Source organism: Rhagoletis pomonella, unplaced genomic scaffold (genome assembly GCF_013731165.1).
Source record: "Rhagoletis pomonella isolate Grant_MI unplaced genomic scaffold, Rhpom_1.0 Rhpom_scaffold_00001, whole genome shotgun sequence".
In the NCBI taxonomy this organism is placed as follows: domain Eukaryota; kingdom Metazoa; phylum Arthropoda; class Insecta; order Diptera; family Tephritidae; genus Rhagoletis; species Rhagoletis pomonella.
The window spans coordinates 48091516-48102673 of NW_023458555.1; the positions used below are offsets into that span (position 1 = coordinate 48091516).

Genomic DNA, 11158 nt, shown 5'->3' on the forward strand with positions numbered 1-11158 from the left:
TTTTTATTGATCATTGAAGTAAGTATGTTTAGATTTTGCAGGCAATAAATAACCTAAATAAACATAAAACTATTCCTTTATTTGTATATTAAAATAGTTTCAACTTTAAGCTATTAAAAATTAATTAAAAAACAAATGTTACTGATTGGAAATGTAACATTTTGATGAGTTCATTATAAGAAACTAAACCCTTCCTAAAGAATATAACGTTTTGGTTCAAATTGTAATGTAAGTTTTGTTATAAAGACATACTGAATTGTTATCAAATCAGCCTCATAACAAATACATACTTTAATTGATCGCCAATTTCGCATTTGTCGTTATCAATACAGTGAAAAAAAATCGAGTCTTTCAAATCCCTCAATGCTCGCCAAAACTGTTTATCCAGTAACTTAGATAAGTCTTTCTTTTTCATTCGTTATTTTGTTGCCTAAGCCACAACTTGAAAATACATACTTTTGAAACTATTTCCCTTTCTTCACATATGGATCATATTTCTCAGAGGATTCGTATTTAAAATTTGGGAGTACAGTAAAACCCGCTTAATTACCTCACGAAAAATGTCAGCTTTTTGAGGTACTTAGGCGGGTTGGGTACTTAAAAGAACCCGCTAAGTACCTCGATGCGGGTACTTAAGCAAACATAATTATTGATGAAGTTACATCTTCTTGTTAACTTAGATAAATATGTAAATCCTTGAATAAATCATAAACATTTAATGAAGTATACGTATTTATTTAAGATTTTTCAATTAAAATACAGTTCGTTCCCTAACAAATACCATGTAAACCTAAGCTTAAGATTTTATAGAACACTTAAAGAAAAAAATTCATGAAAAATTAAAATTTTTTCTCAGATGTGTTTTTAGAGTATACAGTTTTATAGCCCATTCAATTTTTGAGTAATAATGTCCAAGTTTCAAGTGGCTAAAAATTACGGTTGATTTTTTAGAATTTTTTGCTGAAGGTGTGTAACGCTGCCACTGAGATTCAAATTATGTAAATATTTTAAGAAATTGTAAAAGAGCACTTAAAAGGGAAAACTGTAGGTAAAATGGTAAACGGGGTACGAAAAATTGAGGTATTTGGGCGGGTTGGGTAAATAAGCGGGGAGGTACTTAAGAGAGGGATTTTCTTCAGATTACATTCGAAAATTCACATTGCCCAAAAATGTTGGTTACTTAAGCGGGAAAGGTACTTAAGCGGGGGGTACTTAAGCGGGTTTCACTGTATTTTAAGCAAACATTGGCAGTTGTTCTTAGATTTTTGAAAAAATATACGCTTCCTATTTTGTATGCCATTTCTAGGTCTAAGGGTACGTTTACACAGAAAGCGGAGCCGAGCGAAGCCGTTCCGAACTGAGTGAAGCTTTCAAATTGCTGTAGCTATATGAAAGTGTTCATACAGCAAGCTTTTTCGTAAGCGTTTTGGAGCTAAAAGCAAGGCAGTTTTTGATTTTGAATTTTGCAGCTTCATGACGCTGCTGCAAACAAAATATCAAAATATTCAAACAACAAGTAATTTTTAGCAAAAAAAAAAACCAACTTCAACTCTCATATAAAAAAATGTATATATGTATCTCATGATCCACTGATCGGATCTTAACCAGATTAGAATGGGACCACCTCTGAGACACTACCTTTCCGAATTATCGAAATCGGTTGACGTGGTCCAAAGTTATGCGGTAACATACATAAAAAAAAAAATAAAATATTCCGACGAACTGATAACCTCCTTTTTTGGAAATCGGTTAAAAACGAATTTTATAACTAATCTTTTGAATAAAATTTAGCAAATATTTTTGCCACTTTTCATTGACGGTAAGTTTTGTGATACCTTTACAGCCGAGTCCATGGAAAAGCCCCACTTCGCCTAGTTCAGTGTGAACACCAGCAGCTTCGCTTTATTCCGCCTTGCTTCGCTCGGCGCCGCTCGACTTTCTTTGTGAACGCGCCCTAAAATAATTACTTAAAATTTTTATGTTTCAATCGGACCATTGAGACTTTACACTGCCGTTTTTTGAATAAATTTCGCAATTGGAGGGAGATTTGAAAAAACTTGTTTTGATGTTGCTGGGACTAGAAATTGAACCATGGTAGTAGGCACATCTAAGCACTCGCCAACGGCGGCAAGAGCAACACTCAAATCAGTCAAAATGCAATAAAGTATTAAAAAAAATTAAAATAGGACCCAACGTGAATTTTTCACAGATACACATTTAGTTATTTAACATTTGATCTAAAAAAATCTTTCAACTTGTTTTGATTTGCTCTTTTCTAAATAAAAGCTATATTTACGGTTAATAGTTTTATTGTATTAATTTTGGGTCATGACTTCATATCAACATAAGCATCTTCAGTGTATGAAAACCATGTAAATTAATGTCGGTTCATCCGGATTTTTCTTAATTTCAAAATCGGAAACCGGTTGTTTCAAATAGCAATTTTTCGATTAACTCGAAAGTCGGTTTTGGAAAAAGTCGAATAATCGAACACCCTAGTACATACATACATGTGTATGTGTACATACATATTAGAATTCAGCAATGCCGGGAAGCCCATGCAATGCGACGCCTACATTTTGAACTACATTCAACAGCTGCGCCGACTTTCGCATTTCTACGTAAATATATTTTTTATCATTACCCTTCTCATGTATGCATGTATATACATACATACATATATGTTATATATTAAATTAACATTGTCTCCTACTTTAGTGCAGCAAGATAATAACACGTATATATATATATTTATTCATTAGAGGGGGTCAGCCCCGATATGAAAGAAAATATTTAAATCACTCCGAACGTCCTTGTGGAGTCCTAAAAGCAGCCAAATTCGACCTGATTTAATGGTGCGAAGGATCGTTTTAAAGGTTTTAAGGTTGAGGGCAATAGATGCACATCTACAAATTTTTTGGGTTTATGTTTATCAATAAGTTATGTTATGTTTGTTTACTTTGAGAAGTTTTGCTGGTTAACAGGTCTATTCTGCGCTTGTAATAAAAATTTGGTTACCGGTAAATAAAGTTCGTCCCAATTTTTAAACCCTTTAAACCCGGTAAATTTGATTACCATCTCATAATCTGGTAACAAAGTTTTGCCCCGTGAAATATGCAAAGCCAGAACTTCCACAATTCTTCATAGCTGAATTGCTGAATATATCATCTGCATTACCAACGTACCTAGAATCGCTGTGACAAGAACTGGTAACATTTTTTAGTAATAAAATCATTCGGTTACAAAATCTTTGGTAACGTGCAGAATAGACCTGTAAATGGAAACTTGTTAGGTTATGGTCACATCTACACAGAGCATATAGTTTAGTTTGAATTATGGTGGCCAAAAGTATCGAAATTTAAAAAGAAGTATCCCACCAAAATTCGTCGGAAAAATGTATCACTTTTGATCCACTTGGATCAAAACCGTCACACTGGTAGGAACTATCACCGACCATTGGCTTCCCTACAACAGAATATTCACCAGCTGCTGCTGGTTGACAGTTTGGAAACGGAATTTCGTTTCCTTTGCGAATATGCGAATTAGGCCTCCAAAATAGAGTTCACAATAGACACTGATGGCAGGCTTCGATAGAATATTACCGTCCAATAAAATTTAAATAAAATGACGCTCAGCAAACACTGCTATCTTGTTCTTCTTCTTATTTGGTATAACAACTGTTTCTCGGCTCTACGCCAGGTCTTCATGCCGAATGTAAGATAGTCCTTCTGTACTTGATCCTTTCATTGTGTTCGTGGGCGCTTTTGATTTTGATATCCACCAACGGGTGGGAGCAACATCATAAATGCGTACAATATGCCCAAGCCAGCAGCGCAATGCTTATGGGCGTGTTAATTACATCTGCTATGCTTCTTCTTTGCGTCGAATAGTACTCGAAAAAGCCCCCAAAATCTTCCCATTTTCCCCCGATATCGTCCATGTTTCTGCGTCATCTAAAACGATCATGCCCGTACTGAGAGTTTTGTAGAGCGTTAGTTTAGTTCGTGTAGAATGGGCTGTGCAAGTGTGTGTGTGTGTGTGGGTATGTATTATTCTTCGCTTGATCTCCATCTTGACAAAGTCCTTCCCTACTTGAAAGTCATAACTGCCAACAGTGTCGTGTGTACTAAAACTTGAAGGCTTTTTATGTCTTGCCAGGAGATACTTTTTCTTGTCCTCGTTCACCTCGTTACACCAACCTCTTCCGCTTCTTTTTCTAAACTGGAAAATGCTGGGCTGGCGTTGCTGGGTTTCAGGCCGACGATGTCGATATCATCTGCATACGCCAGCAGCTATTGCTGTATATGATGTCGCTGCGATTGAGATTGACTTCTTTTCTTTCTCATCTTTTCTGTTCTTATTACTCGATAAGGATGAACATTTTTAAGACGTCGAATTCCCCTTCCCAAAAAAGGGAGATAGAGCACAAACTTTTTCGTGACCTGCTCTAATGTTATACACATATACGTATTCCCATATGTAAATATGTTTGTACATGTGTAAGCAACACCCAACTGCTTAAATTATAAACATATGCACGCGTATATATGTACAAACATAAGTACTTATATGTATATTAGTGCGGGTCAATTTGTATGGGAGATTTTTTTGGACGAAGCGCGTATAGCACAAAAGGATTCTGCGTGTAATTCTAAGTAAATTTTCCAAATAAAACATGGGTCTAAAATCACTTTGGAGTTTGTCAGATTGCGAAAAAGATTTCCTACATTGGGAGTGTGGTAAAGAAGTTCTTAAATTGTATATAAAAACATGCTATAAGGGTTTTTTTGGTATGCGGAATCCATTTCTGTACTTATCTTTTTCTAAAAACTTCCTCTAGAGGGCGCAACAGTGAAAATGATCAAATTTTCTTTGAAATCTATTTCCCCAATTTGGAAAACTCCGAATTGATTTTAAAACTATGGTTTCTTCGGCAAGTTTGCTTATAATTACACGTAGAATCCTCCGATGCTATACGCGTATAGTCAACAAAAAAATTGGCCCGCCCTAATGTATGTAGAGATTTAGACAAGCCAGCTGATATTGAATGAAGTGGGTGGCTGGATCTGTGCTGATTCTGTAATCATGTTTATTTATGCAATACGACAGCGAATAAGGTTCACAGTGTAATAATTTGAACGAACAGAGGGAAGTATGAAATTATGCACACGCAACACATAGTCAGTTAGTACATACATATAAAGACAGAAAAGAGATCTGAATAAATGTGCTTAAATTTCGTAATCACGTAAATCTCTTTTAGACAAATTTTGAGGTTGGCATCAAAGTAATCCGCACGCATTTAACTCAATTGCGTTGACCCGCTACCTACAGGTCGCACTGCGGGTGTCACTTCATATTCCTCGAGCATTTTTTGCTTCAAAATTCATACCTTTGACGGCACTGCCGCAAGAACAAAAACTCCATAGTAGCTGCAACTGCATACAAAAATACACATGCATATACTTGTATGTATGTATGTATGCAGGTATATGTGTATATACCACAATGAAAACACCGCTGACTGTTCCACTTTATGTCGCCTCTATTTGACACACAAAATATTTGTTAATTTGCCAATACGAGTATGCAATTGCGTACGTACATATGTATGTATGTATGTATCGACAGATCAAAAGAAAGCCAAAAACAACAACATATGCAATTGGCCAGCATTCGTATCAATGTGGACAAGAGTCATAAATCACTGGCACCGCCATCGCTAACACCAACATCAATACCTTTGCTGCCACAGATATGTAGGTACAACCTCTATCTGGGACAGACTTTTGGGTAGGCAACCTGTTGTTGCATGTTGTCATCGGCACGGAATGTCACAGCAGGGGTTATCGACTGGAGATTGCCGTCTTGTAGATATGGATGTGTGTACGTGTACAGATGTGTTGAGTATGTAGGTAAATGTAGTTTTGACTACTGTGGAGGCCACATTGAAAAGGTCTCGCTAGTTGACATGGAAAACAGAAATGGCCTGGCCAGCCAACGCAAAAAGGAGAAGCTACTGGAACGGTGTGTTTTGCAACAATGTAGTCAACATTCAACAAGGCATCAATTCAAGCCAATAAACATACATACTTACAAATATGGGTATGCACATTAGGGTAGTCGAACAAAAAGTTTACAATGTTAAGCTCTCGCCAACTAGGATTTTTCTAAGTTGAAATTTTAAGTTCTAAATATAATTTTGTTAACCAAAAAATACGGGTATTCTTATTTTCCATTCAAAAATATCCAAGGGGTGAGAGCTTACCCTGCAGGCAAAAGCACCGGCACTGGATATATCACATACCTGTCTGAAAGAGAAGATACTGATCACAGATCCGGTTCAGTTATATGAAAACGACCGGCAACTTTAACACGGAGTTGTCATTGGCAGTGACCGATTGCCACCGCATAGAGACTCCCCTCCGGTGGCAGAACTGTGACGACCTAAAAAAACCTGTCCCCTGGCATACCCCGTTTACCCGTTTGGTGACTTGTTTAAAAGAACCTATCACGAATATCTCCCTGCCCTTCTTAGAAGTGATGATTTCTTAAAATTTTTTGTACGATATTTATTCATAGAAATAAAATAAATTCAGCTTATACTCATTATTTATTAACATCGCTGGTGGCATTTCTTTAATTCGTAAGCAACTTTTTTAACTGCCACTTCTTTGATAAATGAATCGCCTTTCGTATTTTTTCTTCAGCACCTTCTGCGCCATCATATATCGAAATAACGCAATCTGAGAACAAATCAAAATTAGTAAATTTACTTTCCACAATTTACTCTAGCAAACCTTTCATAACTGGAAACTTTTTATACTCTTTCAATCATTTCTTTCCATGACTGCCGTCAATATTATATTCATAAAGAAATTCAGGCTCCAATAGTAGGTCATATGTTTTTCTCCTCCAAATTATTACAAACAGTGTACGAAAATAAACTATATTGTACGTTACTATTTCGTTTCGTTTATTACTTTAACAGTTCGGTACAATACGAAACAAAACGGCTGAGTTCACATTGGCGATAGTACACTACAGTAGTTTAGTAGTTACAGACGAAACAACAAACGAAATGAATCGTGCAGGGAAAATATATTTATGTATGCACATATATGCAATAAACAAATACAAAACGAATGGCTGCAATGAATAAAAAAATAAAAATGTTTTTTAATTGAATTGGATATGAAAATTTACAGAAAAAATTAGTTTTCACGTAATTGAAACGTTTGCATACATATAAAACGTACCCTATGGTACAATTGTCACAAACGAAAAGCAAACATTTCTCGTTGGGGAAAATGACAGTGAATCTTACAATTTGTTTCTGACTATTTACAAAACTGTACAAAACCACAAATGATATGATGATCGATGAGCAAATGGGAATTGTTTTGTACAGTTTATTTTCGTACCCTGATTACAAATAATTTTCTTAACTATATTTACCTATTAAAATAAAAATAAAAACAAAAGTATATAAATAAATTTAAAAATTACTAATGTAAAATTTTACAAATACTTACATAGTTTTTAATGTTAGAATCATAAATTTTTTGGTCTAGCTCTTTAAGTTCATTATCGCTTTTTATTGGGAAAGTTCAAGTTTTCTGCATCTTGGAAAATAAGTCTATTAATTAGGACATTTTGCTCTGCCTAGCTTCCATTATAATTGTATTTTGATGACTCGTTCTATCTGGAAAAAATGATCGGAAATAGTTTTAATAAAGGTACAATAAATATTTCTTTGAACTTTGGGCAATGTGAGATTAAGCTCAACGGAAATTATTATTATTTGATTAATATTTTTTGATCACAAATAATGATTATTTTAAGATTTTTATTTTTCTTTTCTATAAACGTTTCACATGTGAATCAGCTGTTTCACATCTATGTGCCGAGCAAGAACTTTTATTACGCCGAACTTATAATTTTCGATCGCAGGCTCATGTTTTCTAGAGTAAAGACGTACGGAAAAATGTGTATTATTCAGGGACGGTAATTATTATGAGTAAAATAATTTAAATCATCATTTAATCATTATTTTATGATTTTTATATTTTTCGCTCAACGGAAATTATTATTATTTGATTTTTTTTCGATCACAAATAATGATTATTTTAGGATTTTTATTCTTCCGCTTAAAAACAATGATTATTTATGAAATTGAAAAGGCCATACAGACGCAACTTACTGAAATTTTGACGTGAAAATTTTGGGACAAATTGTGACCGTTTGCCTGAAGGGTAATGTATGTACATTATATCCAAAAAAAATCCTGTTTTTTATCTTGAAATCAGAAAATATTTAGAGGTCGCTCAAAGCGCTTAAAAATTTCCATGTATTTTATATTGGGAAAGAAAGAACTTTTCCTAGAAATGGTATGGAATTCTGGAAAATCAATATTTTTCGATCGGAAAAATCTGGTTCTCCTCAAGAGACTTTCAATAATATTACCTAATTGTTTATTTAACTATTTGGTAAACTAAATATTTATTATTTATCCCCCCATTGCATTTCATGCCATTATCATTATCTGAGGGTTTTTGGCAGACCTATAAAATATAGTTACTATGAAAAAATGGTTAAATAAATAACTAGGTATTATTATTGGGAATCTCGTGAAGAGAAACGGAGTTTTCTGTTCGAAAAATATTGATTTTCAAGAATTCTATACTGTTTCTACGAAAAATGTTTTTTTTCCTAGGGGGTGAGAGCATTAAAATTCCGATTTTGCTTTGTCATATGCATTTTTGGACCACCCTAATGTGCATACATGTACGCTGCCTTTGCATTTTCCTTTAGTGCTACTTTCTTTATTTGCCTAGTCATGCCTCCTGAAAGAAATTTACAAAGTTGTTTATTGTTGTTGTAAACCACAAGGTTGCAAATTTATTTGTTCAACAAGAACATTTGAGCCATTACAAATTGGTGTCGGTATTGGTTGTTCGCAGCACCGGAGCGAAGCACATGACTTTTGAACATGAACATGAACAATTTAAGTGTACAAAAATATTTACACAATACATTGGTACATATGTACATATGTGCAAGTGTTCATACATACATACAAAAAAAAAAACATGTGAATCAGTATTCAAACTAACAGTTTAGGGACAGTCTTGAGAGCATTTTATTTGCTGATTTGCTTATATTTATACTCTTCCAGAACGCCAGGTAATCTTTTTAAATCGTAATCAACTTCCCAATATGAATAAAGTTCATCAGAGGTTGAAGCATAAGTATGTTCTAAAGAGACCAGCAGAAACAAAAAATATTAAAAATCTACTCAAATTCTTAACTTAACGAAATACTTTAAATATCTTTTCAATGAGCACAATGATTCTGGTGGCTGATTTAACAGTGGTAATTTGGCATTGATCCCTAGACAATAGAGGTGGAGAAAACATCGATGCACTATCGATGTATCGATGTTTTTGCATTTTTGTTAAACATCGATAGTTGATTGCGACTATCGATGTTTCCTTTGTGCACCTCTGCAAATGTAAAGAACGACGAGTTAAAAGAGAACACGCAAAAGCTATGAACTATAAAATTATATTAGTTTCAAATTTATAACATTTTTTAAATTTTTAGGAAATTTCATTCGTGGTGGTGGCGGCGGGCGTGGAGTAGTGGTAATCTTTCAGCGATGGAGAAACACCTTAAAAGTAAGTATTTATCATATAAGTAAACGCGCATGTGATTTTTCAACATGCACATTTCAAACGCGTGCGTATGTACATATGTTTATGTTGGACATACATTGTGTTATGGCTTTAATTGTATGATTTATATTTAATAGGAACATCAAAGGAAAACTGCGAGGCTGAGTCCCCAAAACGTAAGCGGGAAGGCTCCATTGTTTGGCAGCATTTCGAGAAAACCAACGACAGGACAAAGGAGATATGCACTTACTGCGGAAAAATGTTAAAAACGGCAGGCAACACGACGAACCTCACGGACCATTTAAAACGCATACATCCCAATCGCCTCACTGCAGAGAAACTTCTTGTATCAACAAAGTTGGATGCATTTTTACTTCGTGATGTGCAGTGATGGTATGAAGCCTTATAATGGAAAACATTTGATCTCTTTTTTAAATACATATGTATGTACATATGTATGTTCGTAGTCGACAATCTTATGTTTCTAAACTAAAATCAAAATATTTTTGAAGACTTATTGGGTTCATTTGATCTCTTTTTTTAATATGTTCGTAGTCGACAAACTTATTTTTATAAACAAAGATCAAAATGTTTTTAAAGATTTAATTAAAAATATTTTATATCTTTTTAAAAAGATGTATGTTAATCCCAATGAATAAATATGTTACGTTTATACAATCTTTATATACCAACTTAATTTTGACTTTGAGCGCCTTACTCTTTTCAGAACAATCGATGTTACATCGATAGTTGGTCTCAAAACATCGAAAACATCGATGGTAGCAAACATCGATGTTTCTCCACCTCTACTAGACAACTGAATCCAGGTGTCTCCGAGTGAAACTCTCACAAATAATAATATTGGCATAAAGGCCCCGCCAGATAGAAATTCTTTTCTGCGTCACAGGGGTGCTTTTGACGGCACGGAAGATGCCGAGACGGTACAATGAAAACGTTGCCGCAAACAAAACGGACAAAAATCACAGAGTTGACTTGAATGTCAGTCAAAGGATCCCTGTGACGTAGAAAAGAATTTCTATCTGGTGGAGCCCTAACTATTGAGCCAATCGGAACATACGGGGGCTCGACATACTCAGTGGTCCAGCAGTTCAATGTGGTCGGACATTCCAGGCACTTCTTATCACTTGACCATTTTTAGTAATAACTCGACTCCAGCGACACCTGGCGGCTCTTTTTACAATGGTATTGACCTTAGCGTTACCAATAGATATCTCATATATGAGCTAAGTCGGGTCATAAACAGTGTTGCCGTTTTGAACCATACTTTAGTTTTTCGCTCATTTCGCGAGATACTTAAATTTTCCTCGTAGTACAAATTTTGATACGTGACAAAGAGAAAAAATACATATATGTATCTAGGTACTGGCAGCTTTTAAAATTCGATCGAAAATACTGAAACGTTTTTGTGTCAAAAAAACTTAAAGAAGAATGCTTAAAACAAACTATTTATGTATAATGAG

General features: G+C 34.6%; 1 protein-coding gene across 1 annotated transcript in view; it reads left to right on the forward strand.

Annotated features, from left to right (window-relative positions):
- The window catches only part of LOC118747829, a 3544-nt gene extending 2232 nt beyond the window's left edge, over positions 1-1312 (forward strand). The window contains exon 2 of the mRNA XM_036482043.1: positions 1307-1312. Coding sequence (XP_036337936.1) covers positions 1307-1312 — 6 coding nt within the window. The remainder of the gene's footprint in view (positions 1-1306) is intronic.
- The last annotated feature ends 9846 nt before the right edge of the window (positions 1313-11158 follow it).